Genomic DNA, 24,156 nt, shown 5'->3' on the forward strand with positions numbered 1-24,156 from the left:
AGGATGTAGTACAGAAGTGGAGTTTTTCCAAGAGTGGTGGTGAGATTGTAGAAGGTGAGATGGAGGCAGATCTGGGGTGGAGCCTGGGTAGAGTCTCAAGGGGGCCCATAAATTTTGCCAGTATGGGGGCCCTGAAATTTCTGCTGGCAGCCCTTTTGGAGGCTAAGACAGAGGTACATACAAGGTTGGGATTGCTGTATATTTTATTGGAGGCTGAGATTGCTGTACACATTTTTGGAGGCTGAACTGAGGTATATACATTATTGGAGGCTGAAACTGAGGTAAATACATTATTGGAGGCTGAGACTGAGGTATATGTGTGGCTGAGACTGTTGTATACTTTATTGGAGGCTGAGACTGCTGTATACTTTATTGGAAGCTGAGACTTCGGTATACTTGGAGGCTAAGAAAAAGGTAGGATGTGCTATTAGTCTTTTGCTCAGATTACCGGGTCATGCCTTCTGATTGAGCACTTTTGCTATTCAGCCTCAAGCAATTTTAATTCTCCATTTGCAGGTTCCTGTCCTCCCATAAATTGGAAGGTTTTTTTAACCAAAAGAGAGGCATTGGTTTGATAGGTACCTAACAAAAAAGGTCTCTTTGCCACTGGCTATTGGGCTCACATAAAACTGGCCAATTTTGTGTGCTAAGTATCTCAATTTTGATAAGTTTTTCATAGCAGTAATGCATAACTATATTTCCATATTCATTGTTCCACATATCTTAGCACTACAGAATGTAATGTGTCCCCCAGCGTTATGGGGTACTCTGTCCCGGGCAGTGTATAACTGGGGACTGTCACTTGGTGGCCGTTGCCCAGTTCCGTGCCCTGGGTGCTTTTTTTTTAAAAGGGGTATATTTACAGGGGAGAGTAAATGAAAGTTCATCACGTGACGCCATTTTGATTTTTGCGGCTATGTGAATGGAGCCGCCGCTGCACAGTTTTCACTACTGGGGCTGCTGTTAGTGGCAGCCTGAATGTTAGGCCCTCCGCAAGCAGGGGCAGGCCCCAGAGGATAGGCGATGTAGATGGGTGTGGAAAGAAGATAGGCCACACAAGGGGTTTCAGTGTAACTGGTTCCTTTACTCACGGCAAGATGTAAACTGGTCACCCGAGGAAGGCTGGTGTTGACCGCAGGTCCCCCTAGTCCCAGTGCTGGTAAAATGACCTGGTAGCTTTTTTCCCCTGCACCTGTCTTTGGTTGGTGGGTCCCCGTGGCTTGGAGCAGCTGGGGGTCTCCTCCTGGTAGTCTCTTAATGGCAGTTCGTATGACGGTAGCATGAACCCTGTGGGGTCGGATTCTCTGGTCCTGTTCCCCGGTTCTCACGTTGCTACTGTGTCCTGAACTTCAAGGTCAGTGAGGTCCTTGATGGTCCCCTCACTGTGCAGATTTTATCAGGTCTGCTTGGAGCGTTTGCCTGACCTAGGATTCTGTACCCCGTTGGTGCTGTGGTTTCCGGGAGTATTCCACCGTACTCCACTGGCAACCAACCGCCTGTGGCCACAGGTCACTGTTTCACTCCTGTCAGTGCGTCTACTCACTTCCTCTCTCTGTCACCGACTCCTACAGACTACTGTCTGACTGTCCACTGTCTGCCCTTCCCACCTGGTCGTCTAGTGGACTGGATTGGCTCCACCTCTAAGTGGCCAGCCATTGGTCCCATCCTAGCCTGGTACCAGTCTATGGGGAAATTGGGGAAAAATATGGATTAACTGGAATGTTCTTATTGTTACCAGCACTGGTCTTTCGAGTCGCTGGGTGTAGGCCCTGCATTCTGGTGGGAATGCAGTACCTTGTAGCTCCCTGATGGCCTCAGGGGTGCTACAGCAACTGTCTCCTTTTTGTTACTTGGAGGCTGAGGCTGCTGTATACTTGAAGCCTGAAACTGCTGTATACTTTATTGGAGGTTGAGGCTGCTGTATACTTGGAGGCTAAGACTGAGGTATATACATTATTGGGGGCTGAGACTCAGATACATGTGAGGCTGAGACTGCTGTACACAACATTGGAGGCTGACATTGAGGTATATACATTATTGGAGGCTGAGACTGCTGTGTGCCTGTGGGCTGAGACTGCTGTGTGCCTGTGGGCTGAGACTGCTGTGTGCCTGTGGGCTGAGACTGCTGTGTGCCTGTGGGCTGAGACTGCTGTGTGCCTGTGGGCTGAGACTGCTGTGTGCCTGTGGGCTGAGACTGCTGTGTGCCTGTGGGCTGAGACTGCTGTGTGCCTGTGGGCTGAGACTGCTGTGTGCCTGTGGGCTGAGACTGCTGTGTGCCTGTGGGCTGAGACTGCTGTGTGCCTGTGGGCTGAGACTGCTGTGTGCCTGTGGGCTGAGACTGCTGTGTGCCTGTGGGCTGAGACTGCTGTGTGCCTGTGGGCTGAGACTGCTGTGTGCCTGTGGGCTGAGACTGCTGTGTGCCTGTGGGCTGAGACTGCTGTGTGCCTGTGGGCTGAGACTGTTGTGTGCCTGTGGGCTGAGACTGCTGTGTGCCTGTGGGCTGAGACTGCTGTGTGCCTGTGGGCTGAGACTGTTGTGTGCCTGTGGGCTGAGACTGTTGTGTGCCTGTGGGCTGAGACTGTTGTGTGCCTGTGGGCTGAGACTGTTGTGTGCCTGTGGGCTGAGACTGTTGTGTGCCTGTGGGCTGAGACTGTTGTGTGCCTGTGGGCTGAGACTGTTGTGTGCCTGTGGGCTGAGACTGTTGTGTGCCTGTGGGCTGAGACTGTTGTGTGCCTGTGGGCTGAGACTGTTGTGTGCCTGTGGGCTGAGACTGCTGTGTGCCTGTGGGCTGAGACTGCTGTGTGCCTGTGGGCTGAGACTGCTGTGTGCCTGTGGGCTGAGACTGCTGTGTGCCTGTGGGCTGAGACTGTTGTGTGCCTGTGGGCTGAGACTGTTGTGTGCCTGTGGGCTGAGACTGTTGTGTGCCTGTGGGCTGAGACTGTTGTGTGCCTGTGGGCTGAGACTGTTGTGTGCCTGTGGGCTGAGACTGTTGTGTGCCTGTGGGCTGAGACTGCTGTGTGCCTGTGGGCTGAGACTGCTGTGTGCCTGTGGGCTGAGACTGCTGTGTGCCTGTGGGCTGAGACTGCTGTGTGCCTGTGGGCTGAGACTGCTGTGTGCCTAAGTAGGAGGGTTAAAGGGAACCTGTCAGGTCAAAAAAGCATTCTGACCTACAAGCAGGAGCCTGTGTGAGCTAGTAACCCCTTCCTACCCATCCCTTTCTTGTAATATTGTGTAATATGAAAGTAATAAAATACATTTTATTACTTTCATATGTCCTATGTAAATGACAGGGTCTCTAGCCCCATGGGCGTCTCATCGCCCAGTGGGCGTCTACATGCTTTCCATGGTATCACGCCCCTGTGGGCATGATACCATGGATTTACATGAGCAATGTCACTTCTGCAGCCTCAGAATCTCATGTGCGTTCGCTTACCATTCTCAACGCCGCCTCATCCTGGCGCTTGCTTCTTGGCTTCTGACGCGCACTGCGCATGACCGGGACCGCAGGCGTCTTCTGAGCATGCACAGTGTGTGATGCCCCTGAGTCTATCAGGGTGTCACAGGGAACTGCACTCCTTTCTCTTTTGGTGCAGAACTCAACCCCCCATGGTTCTGGGATCCTAACTGTTGGTATCGCTTCCATCAGCACTCAAATTCTAGCCACACCTCGCACCACACCATGTCAGGCACACCAGTGGGTGGTATAGCGGGAAAAGGGCCACCCGCCTAGGGTTCAGGCAGACAGGTGGGAGGGAGGAAGTGGAGAGCAGAGCTTAGGGTACCGTCTCACTAAACGACATACCAGCGATTCCGACCATGATATGACCTGGTCAGGATCGCTTTTGCGTTGCTACATGGTCGCTGGTGAGCTGTCAATCAGGCAGATCTCACCAGCGACCAGTGACCAGCCCCCAGCGACGCGTGGAAGTGATGCTGCGCTTGGTAACTAAGGTAAATATCGAGTAACCAAGCAAAGTGCTTTGCTTGGTTACCCGATATTTACCTTGGTTACCAGTGCACACCGCTTAGCGCTAGCTCCCTGCACTCGTAGCCAGAGTACACATCGGGTTAATAAGCAAACCGCTTTGCTTATTTACCCGATGTGTACTCTGGCTACGTGTGCAGGGAGCCGGCACTGGCAGCCTGAGAGCGGTGTACGCTAGTCACCAAGGTAAATATCGGGTAACCAAGCAAAGGGCTTCTCTTGGTTACCCGATGTGTACCTTGGTTACCAGCGTCCACAGAAGCCGGCTCCCTGCACATTCAGAGCGTTGCTCTCTCGCTGTCAAACACAGCGATGTGTGCGTCGGAGCGGGAGAGCAACGTCCAAAAAATGAACCAGCACTGTGTGTAATGAGCAGCGATTTCACAGCAGGGGCCAGATCGCTGCTCACTGTCACACAGCGAGATCGCTAATGAGGTCACTGGTGCGTCACAAAAACCGTGACTCAGCAGTGATCTCGCTAGCGATCTCGCTATGTGAGAAGTACCCCTTAGTCAGTCGAGTAGTGAGTGTTCTGTCCCCACTTAAAGGTAATTGAAGGTGCGTAGTTGTGGGATGGCGTGAGAATCTTACCTTTGTTTTCCAATAGGTGAGGCAGACATGAACAGAGCGCATCAGAGTTGATGGATGAACTTGCACATGCTGAGATGAACAACCATGGTTTATTTCTCCATAAAACATGCACAGATACAGAGAACCGAGTTCTTGCTTTTGTGGTATTCTGGTGATGTTGCTTCTGATGCCACTAAGGTCAGAAGACTTTTTGCTTCTAGCAGCTCAAATAAGAAGTGTGATTCTCACGATCTCTGGCTGTGAACTGAACAGGATGCCAGGATGTGATGTAAGAGAAACAGCAGACACTCCCATGGGCTGGACGAAAAGAAACAGAGGAGCCGAAAGGTCTGACCAGTAGATGGCAGCAGAAGACAAGCATGAAAAACATTAAATAACAGTTTTAAATAAAACAAGTAGAAACAGCACACTCCTCATCTGAAATTCACTTTGGGGATTTCACTATTGAGTCCATAATATAACCTAAAAGGAAACGCACGTTAAATGTAAAAACAAACTCAATTGAGTCCAAAACAAGAAGGATGGCTCAAAGTTCAGGTCCGATAGCGTTTATCCTGTAGGGACGCTCTCTATGGGCAACAGCAGCACAAGTTTGTGGATTAGCCTTGCAAAGGTCTTCGTCTCACCTTTCCTGATGACCTTTAGCTCCACCTTCCGAACATTGCCGTCCTGACTAGGCAGTATCCTAATAATTACTCCCATAGGCCAGTCAGTCCTTTGTGTTTTCTGGTCTTTCATGAGGACTAGGTCTCCTTCTTTGAGGTTCGGCTTGGGATGTCGCCACTTCTTTCTTCCTTGAAGAATGGTGAGGTATTCTTTCCTCCTCCGGTTCCAGAAGTAGTCAGCCAAGTATTGAACACGTTTCCAGTGTTTTTGATAAGTGTTCACGTGGGTGAACTCTCCGCTAGGCATTACCGCGTTGTCAGTTTTTTGGGTAATAAGAATAGTAGGAGTCAATATGGTTGGTGTTTCTGGATCCATGGTCACCGGCACAAAGGGTCTTGAATTAATAATGGCTGAGACTTCAGCTAAAAGAGTGACTAGAGTCTCATGTGTGAGTCTTGAGGAGTTGACGTCCATTAGCATGGAGTTCAAGATGTTGCGTGAAATCCCGATCATCCTCTCCCAGGAGCCTCCCATGTGAGAACTGTGAGGGGGATTGAAGATCCAGGTGCAACCTTTCTCTGCCAGCTGATCTTGGATAGGCTTGGTGTCGATGTTCAGTTCTCTACATGCACCGACGAAGTTGCTTCCACGGTCAGACCTCAGCTGTTTCACTGGTTCTCTGATGGCAAGGAACCTTCTCAAGGCGTTGATTAGGCTGGAGGTATCCATGGACTCTAACACCTCAATGTGAACGGCTCGAACACTCATGCAGGTGAATAACACAGCCCACCGCTTACTGTTTTCTTGGCCGCCGCGAGTTCTGCGTGGACACCATCCATGGTCCGAAAACGTCTAGGCCCACGTAGGTGGCTCTGTAGAAAGTCTGTCTGTAGGCAAGTCAGCCATTTGTTGGTACAGTTGTTTTCCTCTCGCTTTATGACAGTGCACAAAATAGTGCAGTATTTGTGCTACACGTCTCTTCTTCCCAACAATCCAGAGGCCTGCAGACCGTAAAGTGCCCTCGGTAATTTGCCTGCCTTAGTGTTCAGTCTTTTCATGGTGGTGTCGGATCAGCAAGACTGTAACATGGTGTTTGTTGGGAATGATGAGAGGATTTTGTTCTGCAACTCCGAGATGAGCCTGGTTCAAACGACCGCCAACTCTCAGTAAGCCGAAACTGTCGATAACTGGGTTTAAATTGGCGAGAGGGCTTCTTAATGGAATCTGCTGCTTGTTGTATATTATTGGAGGTGCACATTGTTGTATAGAATAGAGCATAGCATTAGTTGAGTTCTGGGAGACGAGATCCCCACTGATTGCATGAATAAATGGATTGAAGATTTAATGAACTCCCATTTAATATCACTGATGTAGGGTAGGCTCATAGAGTCCCTTTCCGATTAGAGTATTTTATTTCTTCTTCTAAAGCTTTGAAGATAATCTATTTGTGTGATATATGTTAACATTTTACAGAGGTTGATGCTATGTTTATTGTAGCACATTAAAGACAATCTGTCACCAGGTTTTTGCCGCCTTACTAGGCTGCTTGCTGTAGTTTTGATAAAATCACAGTTGTATCAGCAGGAGATTCAATAGCAGACTAATAAACCTGCTGCTTTGTAGTCCTCCATATTCATGAGCTCTGTATAATCCGCCCCACCACCGATTTGCCGCTTTCTGCCTACGCACTGTGTACACAGAAAGCTGCCAATCAGTGGTGAGTGCAGGGTCCTACAGAGCTCTGCATTCATAGCACTGCTAGATCTGCGGCAGATAAGCCAGGGATTTTTTCAAAACTGGTGAAAGCAGTCCAGTAAGTGACCCATCCCTAGAATCAGGGTCTCAGCCCCTACATTATGCTGCTCTCAGATGGGGGAGCAAAAACCTGGCGACTGATTCCTTTTAAGGCATAAAAGCATATTGCAGCTGGAATGCCTGGTTTAATCTAAAGGGCTCTATATAATTTGTTTTTCTGTGTACTATATTCTCCCAGTATTTCACAGTATTATCTAAATGTTATTGAGCAAACTTTAAATGTGCTTGAACATGTTATTTGTTTAGCAATGGGGTCTTGCGTGGTGAGCGTGCATACAGGCCATGGAGGGGGAGTGCATTACTTATTGTATTCTTGGAATCAGCAGGTACAATTAATTCCAAGTCTTTCTGTAGCTCCACAGGTGGTTCTTAGCTTTTGGACAACTCTTTTGATAATTCTTTTCACTCCTCTGTTTGTAATCTTGCGGGTAGGATCTGGTCCTGGCCAGTTTATGGTGAAATGATTACCTTTCCACTTCCAGACTATAGCCCCAACAGAGTACACTGAAATCTTCAGTAGTTTAAAATTTCTTCTGTAACCAATGCCATCAGTGTGTTTTGTAGCAAAGAGTTTGCAAAGGTCTTGAGACAGCTCACTGGTTTTACCCATCGTGAGATGTTTCTTGTGTGGCACCTTGGTAATGTGACTCCTTTTTATAAGCCATCAGTTGAATCAGCTGATATTTTTTATTAAGTGCAGGATTGCTTTATAATTATAATTACTGATAGATTTCAGCCGATGTCATGACTTTCCATGTGCACCTCTCTTTGTTCAAGTGTTCAGTATCTTTTCCCTGTGACAGTTCTCATTCTAAACGGTACTTTACACACCACGACATCACTATCGATATATCGCCGGGGTCACTGTGTTCATGACGTACATCCAGCGCCGTTAGCAATATCTTTGTGTGTGACTAAAGGGAGCAACGATCGCAAAAACGTCAAAAATCGTTGATATGTCGCTCCTTTTCATAATATCGTTGGTGGTACATGCCGCTGGTTGTTCTTCGTTCCTGCAGCATCACACATCGCTGTGTGTGACACCGCAGGAACGTACGAACATCTCCATACCTGCGGCCGCCGGCAATGAGGAAGGAAGGAGGGGGGCGGGATGTTCCGGCCGCTCATCTCCGCCTCTCCTCTATTGGGCGGCTGCTTAGTGACGCCGCACGAACCTCCCCCTTAAAGGAGAGATTGTTCGTTGTCTCCAGTGATGTCGCTAAGCAGGTATGTGCGTGTGACGCTGCCGTAGCGATATTGTTCGCTATGGCAGCGATCACCGCATGTCGCACGAACGACGGGGGCGGGTGCTATCGCTCGCGACATCGCTAGCGATGTCGCTATGTGTAAAGTGCCCTTTACATGTAATTTAATTTATGGACATCTATGGTTTGATTGGCATGTTACCGACCTCTAATATATTCAGATCAATAGCACCTTTATAAATATATTTACTTAGAAAATTGGTGACATGTTCAATAATCACTTCACCGATTGTACATGTCTTTGTACAGTGTATGTATGTGCAGTGTGTAAATACACATCTATGTATGTGGTGTGTGTGTGTGTGTGTGTGCATGAATACATGTGTATGTGTGGCGCCTTGGACAAGCCAGGACGTCACAGGTACTACAACAACACACCCCACACCCCGGCTAGGCACACCGTAGTCAAACAAAAATCCTTGTTACCTCCCTCCAGGGGCTGATGTCCACACCAGGGGGTGGGCCAGGCGGTTGTCCCGCCCACCGAGGCGTTCACAGACCTGGAGGCGGGAAAAGGAGTCAGATTCAGTTTTAGTTTTAGAGAGTGAAGTGGTAGTAGAGGAGACTGACCGTGTCCGGCTGCGTGGCCCGGGCACATATAGCAAGGTTGGCAAATGGTGGTGACCGTCTGCAGGAGAGGCTGATTGAAGTGAACCGTAAGGACCGGGGACGGGCGGTGGCCCGCCGGTACCGGATCGGGGAGCGAAGAGAAGCCAGCACCATTCGGCAGGGCTTACGGACCCCGACCAGGCTAGGAGTCGCCGTAAAACCGGTCAAATCCGTTAGCGAAGGGAACCTCCGGGGTTTCCCAGCAGTCAAGACCCGATTGAAGGCAACAGCTCAAACCATGAGGGGAAATACAGTCACCGCCAAGGCTACAGTTCCCAGGGCCAGAGCCTGCGGGCAAAAGGGGCTCCCTCAGCATCCATCCAAGCTGGGGAGCGGGTTACCGGTGGGAAGCCATTGGAACCGTGAACACAACACAGGTGCAGGGAAAGGCAGTCACCACCAACCTACCGGGAGAGCTACCGCAGCCGTCTGTGGGACCCGTCCATACAGCCGTTTGTTTTACCGGAGACTTTGCATTCATCATTGGCTGAGTGAGTACCACCGTGCTGTGCGGCACCGCGCTGCCCCCGCGACCCTGTACCTCACCAGGCCCCGTAACCCGCGTGCCATCCCTTCACTCACCGGGCCCCGAGACAACCAACCCCCCTACCCACAGAGGGGAGAAAACAACATCCAAGCTGCTCCCTGTCACCGCTCCCGGGATCCCCGTACAGAGCAGCGGTGGTGTCACAACCTCACCACAACCGTGGGTGGCGTCACGGACAATATCCCTAAACCAAACCACCCCCCTTTCACTCACGGGCGAGGAGCGCCGCTCGAGTCCCCGGGATCCGGCCCACCGCTCGAGCCACCGACCGAGTGAGTAGCAGCAGCAGCCGGACCCGAGCAGTGGGTGAGCGCAGCGTCCCCTCCTCCGCTACATATGTACATCCTGTGTGTGCATATATATAATATAATAAATATATAGAATATTTAAATTTGGTAAATTGGGTGCATCTTACTCCAGAGGCCACGTTCATTAAGTCTGGCCTGCACAACGCCAGTCGGGACCATTTTTAGTGCGTAAACAGGATATATGCTGCCGAGAACATGATACTATACATGGACAGATTGACCTACTAGTGGTGGTTCTTACCCCATCATTCTTCATCGACTTGTGTAGAGAGGCCGGTACACAAGCGCCAGATAACGTCATCGATGGTGCTCGTTTAAAGGTCTGAAATTAGCTCTTGTAAATGTGTGTAATGGTGTAATGTTCCCAGTTGGGGCCACACCTTTAACTTTTGCTCAGCGCCCCATTTTGTCTAAAATCGGCCCTTCATGTTGCTCAATAGTTCAACAAGGGACTTCGGCTGTTTTCCTTGCTACGGTCTTTTATTGGGCTGCACTGTTATTCTCAGGGCAAGGTGCCTAAATAGTACCTAGGATGTGATTGGCATAACTAATATACACAAATGATTCTAATGTTTTATTTTTGATGTTGTAGAAGTTATATTTTATGCATTTTTTTTTTGTTTTGATCTTGTGAATGATGAGACCGATCCTTGTGTGTTTGACGCACGCAGCATGGGGATAAAAGCACGTGTAACGTTCTTGCTGCAGATTTGTGTGCGGTCAGCTAAGCAAATGTCATGGGTTTTTTTAATATTATTTTTTCATTTTTGAAAATTTGCCTATGTAAATTTGCCACATGGATGGTGCAGGTTTTGTAATTCACAACATCTGCTCATTTTGCGGATTTTCATTGTGAATTTCAAGTAACGCATGCGGATTCTGACGTAAATCGGCTGCGATTTACGCTGATAACAATCCACTGCGTATAGAAGTGCACATGGTACCAAATCCAGCTCTTGAGAACAAATCCCTTCTAATGATATAGTGCTGGTAGCCCCATGTGTGTGAGACCCTGCAGCCAATGATGGATAATCCACAGCCACCGCGGTCCTGGGTGTACTTAGTTATAATCTTGGAGCCATATGTTTTGTGTTTAGATTCTAACCTTCCAATATGAAAACAATAAAGATCATTTAGGCTGATTCATAAATCTGTGAAACACAGACCCTCTTTGCGTTGGAAGATCCGGCTGCACCGCCAGGTCTCCTAACCTGAACTGTTTTGTATCCAGTTCACTCAGGTCAGCAGTTGCGGCGTTCGTAAAGGAGGGTGCCGGCCTTGGGCATTGCATGCACCGCTCTTCTTAACCAAGGAGACTGTGTGTGCAACTGACTTCAGGCGCGGAACGACACTTACTTGCTACTTCACGCCGGTGTCAGTCACCCCCACTGCCGGTCCTTGACGTAGTAAGACACGTGACACCAGAGGTATCTTAGCCAACCACTTTCTGTTTACTTTTATTCTCCACACCGTTATGACAGACATGGCCTTCCTTCCTCTCTCTGTGGGGTAGCACTCTTTGTGCTGTCCCCCGCTAACCTTGACTGCATCTTCAATACTCCAGGGTCTGTGACTCCTTCCCCCTAATACCGCTCACCTTTGTTTGCTTCTGAGCCCCAACTTCTTTCTAGCCAGATGACTCTTTAAGCCCGCTGGGGTGAGCCGCAGGCTCCGGATCTCCAGAGGTCATCTTAGGTTTCTTGACTGGCCTTAGCACCAAGGCCATGTCTTCTCACTTTGAACCCATTTCTAGATTGATTTCCTCTTCCCAACCATCTGCCCTAATATTTCTCACTCCTCCATCAAATACTTTAACCCTATTTTATCTTCCACCTCTTCTAAACTCACTGTACCACCGGCTAACCCAACTGCTGGAACAACCGTTGGTAACCTGTTAAACAATCCTAGCTCTGCTACATCTTAAGAGTATACCTTTCTAAAACACTTAAAAAAAAACACAAATGCATTTATAATATATGACTGTAAATACATAAATCAGCATATTCACATCATGGGTCACTGCCCACCTACTCCAGTCGGGTGCAGTCTTCTGATGCGAGAACGATTGTCTGGAATCTGTTCATATTTGACGTATTATTTGCAAAAGTTTCTCTTACATGCAGCTAAATGGGGTTTGCAAAAATCCGCACTTCCAAATGGGTATTTCAACTGTAAATGTAGCTAAATGTGCCTGAATTCTGGCATAATTTTGCAAAAAAAAAAATCAAAAACCCCTTTGTTTGTAACTTGCCCCATATTTGAGTGTTAGATTTTCTGATGAGGAGGTGTGGTCTTGCTAAAAAAAAGGGTCTGGTTTAACAAATAAGGGGTGAAGTCTAATATGTGCCCCCCCCCAAAAAAAAAAATTCCAGAATAATTACATACTCCACATCTGTGTAATAGGGTACATGGTATATGATACCATTTCTTAATCGAAAAAGACCACACATTCCAAACTTTAAGTTTTTCAAAAAGATCATTCTTTAATGCCTATTTAGTAGGGGGGCTGTGCCCCATCGTGTACATGTACTATGTTTTATAGACTGTTGAATACTGTAAGATATATATGCTTGTATCATCAGCTACCATCTAGCGCGAGTCAGCTTTAGATGTTACATAAGATAGGGTTAAGGCAGTGGAAGAGAGGATGGCGGGAAAGAACAGGAGGGAAGGCTTGAGTGAGGACCAGTCAAGAATATGGTTAAAGCATGAAGACATGGTCTCTCTACTATGGTCAGTGAGGGAATTCTGAGGTAACCTCGAGGTCCAGAGCCTACAGCTCACCCCAACGGGCTTAGAGAGTCATCCGACTAGAGAGCTATCAAGGCCCAGAAGAGGGACGAAAGTGAGCGGTATTAGGCGGAAAGAGACACAGACCTCCGGAGCTTGAGCACAAGATCCAAGCTAGCAGGTGCACACGACGAGGAGCAGTACCCCACACTGAGAGGAATATCTGATGAGTCATGGTCCAAGGACAGACCGCGATGCACGGACCGCCCGCAGGTCTCCTGACCAGAAGCCAGCAACCTCCTACACCTCTATAAAGCTGCTGATTTAAGGACAGGAGACCTACGGCTTGTCAGTGCTCTAACAAGAACACATTGACGTATGAATCCAGCCTTAGATTCAATAGTGAGGTGAAGGGTTGTTGTTAACGGAGGTACAGCCAGTTACTAATTCAGAAGAAAGATCAGTGTTACAGAAGACCATGATGATGGTTGCTTTTTTTTTCCATAACACTTTGGAAGGGAGGAAATGATCTTTTAGAACCAAAGTTAAAAGATCGCAGTCACCTTTTTAGGTCTCCAGTGAATTGGTCAAAGTTTTTCATGATATGTTTTATCCCAGTCCATAAAATTAAGTCAACTACTTTTAAAATAAAGCGTCTTAAGGTGGCCATACATATTAGACGACCATCAGCTCAATCCCCCAATTTTAGAGATACCGGCTAATCATTCTATAGGTTGGAACACCTCTAATGTAGTTGAGTTTCGTCCTTCCAACCCTTAATTTTAAGTTCCCAGGACATGGTGCCCGGCAATGACTCATCTCCCAATTGTCTCCCATTATAAAGAAACTTGTTTTTTTTCAATCACCAGGTGGTCTACATGGGTTACCTATTTCATCCCACGCTGTAAAGACATACTAGTGTTGGAGGAAAGGATTTTATTTTGTCACAATTAAACTGGCACTGCAGAACATGTTGGCACTATATAAGAAACTGGAAATAGTTGGGTGCCATTTTATCTTTCTTTACATCAGAGTATTGGTGGGTTTTATTCATAACTCTTAACTGAATTTCTTCACTTTATTGCTCATACACTTACACTATATATTGTGATCACTGGTGACATTATACACAGGAATTCTGTATAGTCTAGTGTTCAAGTAATACAATCTACAGAGCTCCTGTGTATAATGTCACATGATTACTGTATTACCTCTACACTTATACTATATACACAGCAGCTGTGTAGATAGTATGTAATGTAACTGTACAGGTCAGGTAATGCAGTGATCACCAGTGACATTATACATAGAAGCTCTGTTTTGTAGCGTACAGGTAATACAGTAATCACTGATGACATACACAGGAGCTCTGTATATAGTATGCAGTGTACAATATAACCAGCTATATACAGACTTTGGATAAATGGGTTTCCAAAGCTCTTTAGAATAGTGACTACACGTGTCTTTGGCCTGACTTCGAGAGCTGCGTCTGATTTCCCTATCCTCTGTTATTACTGTATTCCAGAGTTTCATTAAAGTTGGATTAACTTTTTGCTTGAAAAGATTTTCTATATCCCAGCCTAGTTTAGAGTGAGTCAGACCGGGCCTCCTCATCACAGCTATGATGTCCCGATCTCCCCCCAGATCCTCCGTACACATAACCTGCATATTCACTGGTTAGTGAGGATCACATGTATACGGTAGTTTTTTTCTGGCTCACCGGTCAGTACAAATCTTGATACATCCGCACATGTCATGTTTATCAGATTATTAGGGTAATCTGCACAAAGCTGAAACAATGTGTGCCAGGCTGGATGACGAAATGTGATCTGGGGTAGGATGGAACGAGATGTAATTAACTGATGATGCATTTAATACTTGGGTCGGTTAGTTATCGAAGCTTCTCCTACTTTGCTTTATGGATTTCTGAAATAAAATGAGGGCGTATCAAGCCAGAGTTCTACAATTATTGGCTGTGTATGTCACCAGTAATCACTGTATTACCTATACCCTTACACTATATACAAAAGAGCTTTGTAAATAGTACATACTGTATATTGCATAGGTGCAGTGATCACCAATTACCTTATTACCTGTACTCACACACTATTTGCAGAGCTCCTGTGTATTAAGTCACTATATTCCCTGTACATTATATACATGATCTACAGAGCTCCTTCATATATATTGTATGAACACAGATAATACAATAATTACCAGTGACATTATACACAGGAGCTCTATTTATAATGTTCGAGTACAGGTAATAATATCTACATTATATGTACTATCTACAGAGTTCCTGTGTATATAGTGCAAGTTTACAGGAAGTACAGTGATCACTGGTGACATGATACACAGGAGCTCTATAGAATGTATTATGTGTACACCTACCCCCAGGAGCTCTATATAGAGTCTATAGTGTATGTCACTGGTGATCACAGTATATAGTGGAAGTGTACAGGTAGATCCAGTGATCACCTATGATATACACCGGAGTGCTGTAGATGGCTATCTACCAGTAGCTAGAGAACTCTTGTGTATGTTGTCACTGTTAATCACTTTATCTGTACACTTAAACTATAGACTATATACAGAGACCCTGAGTATAATGTCACTGATGAACACTTGATTACCTGTATATTTAAGCTATATACTATATACAGAGCTCGTGTATAATGTCACTTGTGATCACAGTATATAGTGTAAGTGTATGAGTAATAAAGTGATCACTGGTGACATTATACACAAACTCTGTATATAGTCTAGTGTAAAAGTATTATGTGGGCGTCACACGAGACGATCTATCGTGCGATACATCGTCGGGGTCACGGTTGTTGTGACGCACATCCGGCATCGTATGCAACATCGTCCCGTGTGACACCTACAAGCGACTCTGAACATTTGCAAATCGTGTGGAAATCGTGTATCGTTGACACGTCGCTAATTTTTAAAAAATCGATTATTCTTCTTGGCGCTGGTTGTTCATCATACCCGGGGTAGCACACATTGCTCCGTGTGACACCCCGGGAATGATGAACATAGCTTACCTGCGTCCCGCGGCTCATGCCGGCAATGCTGAAGGAAGGAGGTGGGCGGGATGTTTACGTTCCGCTCATCTCCGCCTCTCCGCTTCTATTGGCTGGCCGTTGTGTAACGTTGCTGTGACGCCGAACATCCCACCACGTTCAGGAAGTGGATGTTCGCCGCCCACAGCGAGGTCATCCGGGAGGTAAGTGCGTTTGTTGGGGGTTTAACGACTTTCTGCGCCACGGGTGACTAATTGCCCGTGACGCACAAACGACGGGGGCGGGTACGATCGCAGGATAGATCGTACCGTGTGACGCCCGCATTAGTCTATAGAGCTTCTGTGTATAATGTCACCTGTGACCACTATTACCTGTACACTTATGTGATATACACAGAAGCTGTGTTGATAGTATGTAGTGTAATTTTACAGGTAATGCAGTGACCACCAGTGACATTATAGACAAGATCTCTGTGTATAGTATGCAGTGTCCATGTAAGAGTGATAAGCGGCGACATTCTACACAGGAGCATAGTATATATTATAGTGTACTGGTAATACATTGATTACCAGCATACAGAGCTCCTGTATAAGTCACCGATGACTTATACAGGAGCTCTGTATGAAGTTTACAGGTAACAGTGATCACCAGTCACATTATACACTGGAGCTCTGTATATACTGTATAATGTACTGGTAATAGGGATCACCAATGTCATTATTCACAGGAGCTCTGTAGATAGTAGTATATAGTGAATGTGTACAGATTACAGTGATCATCAATTATATTATACACAAGCGTGTAGATTATATTACCTGTATACTTAATCTTGAGAGCTCCTGTGTATGTCACTGGTGATAACATTGTTATTACTGTAACTTTTGTTTGTGATCCGTATGGTTGTACGATTTAGTCACCACTATATATGCTGGTAATATGTAGTCATGGTATTGTTTAATGTGAGGGCATGTTCAAATCTTGCCACGGAGTCCATAGGACTCTAGCTATACCTCTAGACATTGAAACCCAAGGCTTATTGATATTCATGACAAACAAAGGCTAGTCTATCTGCTTCACTCAAATTGCTAGAAATGTTAACGATTGTCCAATTACATTGACATTCTTGATATGAATCAGGTGGAGGGGATCCAACAGAATCAGGTGGAGGTCACCCCCACAGATATGCTGTTCTAAGCAGTGCCAGTGGCCAGATGTAAGTAGTTGTGGAGATGAATAGCACAGCTTCATCAACTGCTCAGTGATCGATGCTAGGTGCTGCAAATCTGCTCCTCTTCAGGGGTGGCCCAAATAGCTTATCAAAAAATAATTCAATTCCCGGGCTTTGCTTATTCTGCATCCTGATAAATTAAAACACTAGGACAGGAGGAAATATATATTTTGTGTGTCCTCTCCTTCTAATTACATGGCCTAAGAGAAGGTGCCTGCAGAATTGGAAGGACCGGACACCTGAGGGTCAGGGGTTGTATTTGTAGATCCATCTTTCAAGGTCTCTTAAATTTACTAATACAGACTGACTAAAGCATAGAGCAGTGATATAACATGACAGTGGTGCCATCTGCTGGTGTTTACTTGGGTCTACATGGTAATTTGCAAAATGCTCGTTTTTAATTCTATACTTCGGTATAAGGGGCTTGCAAAATAATACTCATTTAAGCCATGTTCACACTTGTATATCCGTGCTTGGCGAAGTCTCTTGATTTATAATGGGGTCCATAAGGTTTTCGTTGTAGTGCCCCACATTTTGTAGTGTTATGATAAAAATGCCAGAACGTGTGATGGACGCTCCAACTCAAGCACATACATGTATATTTACACAAAAGTGGAACCATTATCCATAATGGTGGTTCTGTGTAAATTCTTTTACTATACTTAAAGTAATCATGGTGCACTATTATGTCACGAGTGTGTCACTGGTGGTTTCTAGCCATAGAAGGTCACAGCATTTGGCTGCGCAGAATGCTCCCGGACTTTCCATTGTTCCTGCTGTCAGTATTCATTGGTATAGGCACCTTTCCTGCTGGATTCATCTCTCTTCTTTTAGGACCCAGCAGGAGCTCACCTTCCACCCATCTGCTGATTATCAGTATTCTCTTGGTGCTTAAATACCCCTTACTTCCTTGGGCTGGTGCTGGTGATATTTTCAGTTCATTCAAGCCTTGGTTGCAAGCAGGTGGTTTGTACTCCTCTGTGTTGCTGAAAACTTTGCTGAACTTCTACCTGTGTCATCTGTAGATAAATAGTTCATGCTTTTTCCCCCTGTGTGTCCTCCTGTGTCATCTATAGTTATTTAGTGGGGTTGACAAAGAGCTTATCCCATCCGTTCCCTATTTAGGACCCAGCACTAGGGATACCTAGGGTCAGGTATCCGGCTCGGCGCATAGGTGCAGAACCTATATAGGGTGGTGAGGGACTCCAGGGACCAGCAGTAGGTTTGGTCAGGGGTCACCATTTTCCCTTTCCCTAGACACAGGGTTTCCCTTCCCTTTCTCCGATCACTTGATACTTCCCTGTTCCTAGTGTGACACATTATAGATGTATTTGTAAAACATAGTGAGACCTGTATAGATTAGTATTGCCCACGAGGAGTTGTGCACCATCGGTATACGCACTGCCTGGTTATTTTCATCCAATGCAGCAAATCTATGTCAGCAAATTTATAGTGGCTGAATGCCCAGTGAGCGTTCTTCTAGATGCCCCTCTACATGATCCTTGTGTTACGGATCCTTTACATCTACAGATGGTACTGACTTATTTGCTTGCATTTTCTAGGTGTGCTTTGCACTGTAAACATTGATGACTGCGAACGCAATCCATGTGAGAATGGAGCAACCTGTGAAGATGGAGTTGCAGACTATACCTGTAAATGTCCAGCACCTTGGGGAGGTAAAAACTGCACCATAGAGCTCCTAGGGTGCATAAATCATAGCTGCCAAAATGGTGCCATGTGCATTCCCACCTATGAAGAGGAGATCCATGGGCATACCTGCAAATGCCAAACAGGTTTTTATGGGCTGGATTGTTCTATCCCCACCACATTTTCCTTGTCATCGCGTGGGTATGTGATCTATGAACTGGAAATGTCCAATAGTAGCAGGACAAGTATTGAAGATGACACGGTCCACATGGCCGTACGATTCAGAACAACTTTGGCAAATATGGTTCTCCTCTATCGAGGTAATGAAACAAGTTATCTAATACTTGAACTCTTTAATGGAGTGCTGCAAGTCCTATACAATGATGGCAATACTTCAGTCATGGTCCTAAATAAACACAATGTAAGTGATAGTGATTGGCATCAAGCAGAGGTGGCTTTGAATTCAGACCTTCACCTAAAGCTTCACCATGAAGGTTGCGCCAACGGTACATGTACTCACGTTGAACCTTTGCTCACAAAGTATGATCCTCAGCTCCAGACGTCATTCACAAAGGTCTACATAGGAGGTCTTCCCCAAGACTCTCTGCTAGACAACACACAGAGCAAGCAAAACTTTACAGGATGTTTTGAAGATCTTAAAATTGACTCCAGAGTTTTGCTACCACAGGATATTGGAGATGACCAATCCTATGATATCACCCTGGGATGTAACAAAACAGACTGGTGCCAATCCAGTCCTTGTCACCATGGATCAAGGTGCATTGACCAATGGATCAACTACGTGTGTGACTGTATCAGACCATACTTAGGCCCAACCTGCTTAGAAGGTATGTATTGTACTGATTCTTCTTGTCTATTCGCCTTCTTCAACTTCTTTTGTGTGTGTTACTCATTTTTTTATACTGAGTTGATAAAAAGTGCCTTTTTAAATTGCCTTTAGTAGATACAGAGGAAGCCATTTTGGTGATCTTGTTAAATATTAAGATCTTGTCTGTTTTAGGGGTTCTCTAGACAGAGCCGTAATGTTATCTCAACTTAGGTAGCAATTATAATCACTCATACATGCCAACATTTTGAGATGCCCCTTTTTTCTCCCATAGCCATGTCCTTTTTTTTCAGGCCACCCATTTTGGTGACTAAGCATATCAACTTCACGCACACTTTCCATGATGTTTTGGCAGCACCCAGTAGATTTAGCAGCAGGCCTCCTTTTCTCACAGGAGCCTCCCAGATGTTTCGTAAGAGTTATCAAATCATATAGGTTTTTCTTCAAGTCTCATCTTTCCACACTTTTAACTCACTAGTCTTGTGGACTCCCCAGTATATTTGGCACCTTCTCAGTTTTGATTGAATTTACCTTAATTTCTCTCTTTCCACAGAATACGAACCTGTGACCTTCTTATGGGAAGACATTCCTAGTTTTGGCAACTTCAGAATCGCCCAAGATTTAGGAGCCTCTTTTGCTATATCTGCGTTTATTAGGACACTTAAACCAGATGGCCTGGTGCTACAGATCAGTAATGGTACCATGGATTACTTATCAATCTACCTAAAATCTGGACAAATTCATATTAATCTTTTGTCGGAAACAATCTCTTTCAAGGAATACATCAGCAGTGGCAAAAAACATTTGATTTATGTGACCTTTACTGAGGGGCTCATCAGACTAAATATTGACCAAGTCAAAGAAGAGGTAGAACATCTATCGTCAATCTCCATTTCTGCAGAAGACACTGTACTTGTTGGAGGAATGCCACCAGGTGGAAACATTGAACAGTGGGGCGGATATTTTAAAGGATGTCTCCAAGATGTTCAAATAAATTCGAAACGCTTGGAATTTTTCTCATTAGATAGTAAAGATGACGACGTTTATCCAGGCTTCATTAGTAATGTCACAAAGGGTTGTGTGTCTGACGACGAATGTCAGGTGAGCATAAGACACTGATGGAGAATACTGACCAAAAACAGACGTGTGTGTATAAGCCCTTTATGCATTTTGTCAGTAATTTTTAAATACCATACTGATATTTTCTTCTCATGCGTGTAAATCAGAACTCTCATTTTTTGTCAGAGAATCCCCAAAAAGCAAATTAAAAATTCCAAATATTCTAGATTGAAATAATATACCCGTTCATGTCACTAAGAGCATTTTTGGTACAATATATTTTTACAAACCACGCTTTTTTATTTATATCATTTTGAACATTTACGTGTAAATTCTATGAATCATTACGGTCTTAGCAGTTTATTAACGTATATAAATCATTGTATTTGAACACCTAAAATTTAAAATATATGTTCCCTCTAAATTAGAGACTTGATCTCTAATTTAGAGGGAAAACTAAATTGGGCTGCAAATAAATATTGCCATGAATAGTTAGCTCTAGTAGTTATAGGGGTTCTCCAAGGATGCTCCCATTTGCATTTCCAGGCATCGTGCTGATGTCCTGTTAGGCAGGTAAGTATAGATGTGGCGTCATCGGCACCTCCCAATGATTAAGTTAGCGGCAAAGGACAACCCCTTTAATAGTGTTATGGTACAATCCCTGAGGTCTAGGGCAGTAAAAAGGTTGATATTAAACCTTCCTCTGGCAGCAGGGATACTAAGGTCTGCATCTCTGAGTTGTAGAGTAGAATATGAAGTAATGTTGCATATCTGGTATCTAATGGCTTACTTGTTCTTCTAGGCTTCTGCATTGCAGTCGCAAAAAGGCTGAAACTAGAATGGACAGATACCTACTCCACCACACATACATGGCCTCATATCTTGTGCCCCTCACCTTTTATTGATTTCTTCTTTTACACATATTTCTCTCTGTGCCCTTTTGTTACAGACTACTCCCTCAGTTGCATGCCGACTCCTCCTCATGGTCTTTCCTCCCTTGCCCCTCCACACAGACTGCTCCTCATGGTCTTTCCTCCCATGCCCCTCCACACAGACTGCTTCTCATGGTCTTTCCTCCCATGCCCCTCCACACAGACTGCTCCTCATGGTCTTTCCTCCCATGCCCCTCCACACAGACTGCTCCTCATGGTCTTTCCTCCCATGCCCCTCCACACAGACTGCTCCTCATGGCCTTTCCTCCCTTGCCCCTCCACACAGACTGCTCCTCATGGTCTTTCCTCCCATGCCCCTCCACACAGACTGCTCCTCATGGTCTTTCCTCCCATGCCCCTCCACACACGCTGCTCCTCATGGCCTTTCCTCCCATGCCCCTCCACACACACTGCTCCTCATGGTCTTTCCTCCCATGTTCCTCCACACACACTGCTCCTCATGGCCTTTCCTCCCATGCCCCTCCACACAGACTGCTCCTCATGGCCTTTCCTCCCATGCCCCTCCACACACGCTGCTCCTCATGGCCTTTCCTCCCATGCCCCTCCACACACGCTGCTCCTCATGGCCTTTCCTCCCATGCCCCTCCACACACACTGCTCCTCATGGTCTTTCCTCCCATGTTCCTCCACACAGACGGCTTCCGATCACATCACCCTCTTTTCGGTGACCCCATAGTCTATTGTTCAAATTATTGTATCCTCCCTAATCTAATCAAAAAATGACAGGAAGATGGAGAGTAGTCATGTTGGGCCTTGAACAGCTGCATGTTCTCTCTAAAATTGGATAGAGAACTTCATTAGCGCTCTGCCTGATCATTAAGCCTATCCAAAACAATTGGAGTGGGAGTTTTCAAGCTGCACTACAGCACAAAACAGTGGGCAGTGTCCTCCTCCTGACTGTCCAGCATCTCGTCCTTCCCATTTCTCTGACTGTAGGCTGTATGTAGTCAGAAACTTTCAGAGGAGGTACAGCTACACTGTGTATGCGAGAGATTATTCACAATGTTTGTGGCTGTATTACATTTACCCCTAAAGTTTTGTTGTTTTTTTTTAATGACAAATTAATAGATTTTCATTTCACTTATCTAGTCCAGCCCATGTAAGAATAATGGCGCTTGCGCCATTACCTGGAATGACTTCACCTGCAAGTGTTCTGCAAACTTCACTGGACCAACATGTGAAGAGCCGGTGTGGTGTGAGCAGAAGCCCTGTCCACCAGAGTCCACCTGCAAGGACTTTCCTGGAGGATATACATGTAAGGATTGCTCGTTTTATCCCTATTTTTATTTACTCATCTGAAAAAGTCTAAATTTTTCAATCTTTTATTTCTAAACATACACAGTAAATAAAAAAAAAAAAATCAAAATGTGACAAGGTGTAGGACTATAAGGGAGTCGTACAATTACAGACGCTTCTTCAAATCTTCTGTACTTCTGCTCAAGAATTGAATTGATGTCTCAAAAATTGCTTTCTTCAGCCTGTGATTGACTAGTGATTAGATTCGGTACAAGCCTTGGCCGGTTTGTCCGGGTTCGGCTTTTTTCAGGGTTTGTTTATTTACTTTTACAGATTAGCAATGGGGGGGGGGTCTCCTTGATGCCTCCCATTATTAATCTAGGGCTTAATGACACAATTTTACAACACATAAGTTTGGCCTCCCTTTGAATCAATGGGCTTGGTATGTTCGCCCAACACCAGGAGGCTCGGTAAAGATCGGCGAACCAAACTTTGAAAGGTTCACTCATCTCTACTAGTGATTACTTAGTCGTTTCAAGATCTCAATGCTGAAGGAGGAGGTATAAGAGTGGCAGAGGATCGGAAAGCGGAAAGTTATGTTATTTTTGATCTTTTTATTGTTTTGTAAATTTTAGGGAATGTCAGACCAAAAAGAAAAATTTTACAAGTTTCACTTGGACAAATGCTGCATTATTCTTTTGAATTAATAGTACATTTATAATTAATAATTGGTAGATTGTTCCAGACTAAGATGATGTTACATCTGTCCTATTTGCAGGTCTGGTCAACGCCACTTTTAAGGAAGAAAGCTCTGTGATCTTTGCACCGAATGTGTCATTAGAACGTCAAGTTGCCTCTATTTCATTGGACTTCCGGACCAGAGACATGGATGCTGTTCTGCTGGAAGCTTCCAAAGCTCTGGACCATATATCTATCATCATTCAGACAGGTCGATTGCTGATCACTTTAGACAGTGGGAACAGTGTGGAAGGAATCAGTTTTGACTCAAAGACCACGATTTCTGATGCTTTATGGCACAGAGTTGAGATAACGATGAAAGCGGCTGCAGATGTGGCTCCTCAGTTGACAATAAGTTTAGATGGGCACAGTATGGCGCTACAGCGCAATGGTGGCAGCTTGAGTTTTCTATCAGAAAACACTGCGGTTAAACTAGCGAAGAATTACACGGGATGCCTTGGCCAAATTTCCATCGGAGATCTATATCTTTCATTTGCTGATCAATTATTTCTTCAACACTTCATTATGACTGAAAACAGATCACTGGAACTTGGATGCCAAGGAGAAGACGTGTGTGATGATGCCCCTTGTCAGCATGGCGGACAGTGTCAAGATCTGTTCAACTCCTTCAGCTGTACGTGTGCACCAGGTTGGGAGGGTGTCCATTGTGAGCTCAATATTGACGATTGTAAGCCCAACCCTTGTGCCCATGGCTTGTGCTATGACTTGGAGAACGACTATCTGTGCAACTGTTCTTCAGGATATACTGGCAAAAACTGCGAAATTAACGTAGACGACTGTCAGCAGCATCAGTGTCTGCATGGAGGGTCCTGCTTAGATGGCGTGAATAGCTACACGTGCCAATGCCCGGTCAATTATGCTGGAGCTTATTGCCAGTAAGTGTCACTACAGTATCTAATATGAAGAAGTAATGAAAAAAACCCCAAAAGTTTCAATCTGAAG

At 45.4% G+C, this 24,156-nt stretch overlaps 1 protein-coding gene across 2 annotated transcripts in view; it reads left to right on the forward strand.

Moving 5' to 3' along the window:
* The window catches only part of CRB2 (crumbs cell polarity complex component 2), a 175,894-nt gene that overhangs the window by 130,189 nt on the left and 21,549 nt on the right, over positions 1–24,156 (forward strand). For both annotated transcript variants that reach the window (XM_075324116.1, XM_075324114.1), the window contains exons 7-10: positions 18,276–19,208; positions 19,761–20,308; positions 22,309–22,474; positions 23,234–24,089. In XM_075324116.1, coding sequence (XP_075180231.1) covers positions 18,276–19,208; positions 19,761–20,308; positions 22,309–22,474; positions 23,234–24,089 — 2,503 coding nt within the window. The remainder of the gene's footprint in view (positions 1–18,275; positions 19,209–19,760; positions 20,309–22,308; positions 22,475–23,233; positions 24,090–24,156) is intronic.

Source organism: Anomaloglossus baeobatrachus, chromosome 9, assembly GCF_048569485.1.
Source record: "Anomaloglossus baeobatrachus isolate aAnoBae1 chromosome 9, aAnoBae1.hap1, whole genome shotgun sequence".
Taxonomy (NCBI): Eukaryota; Metazoa; Chordata; class Amphibia; order Anura; family Aromobatidae; genus Anomaloglossus; species Anomaloglossus baeobatrachus.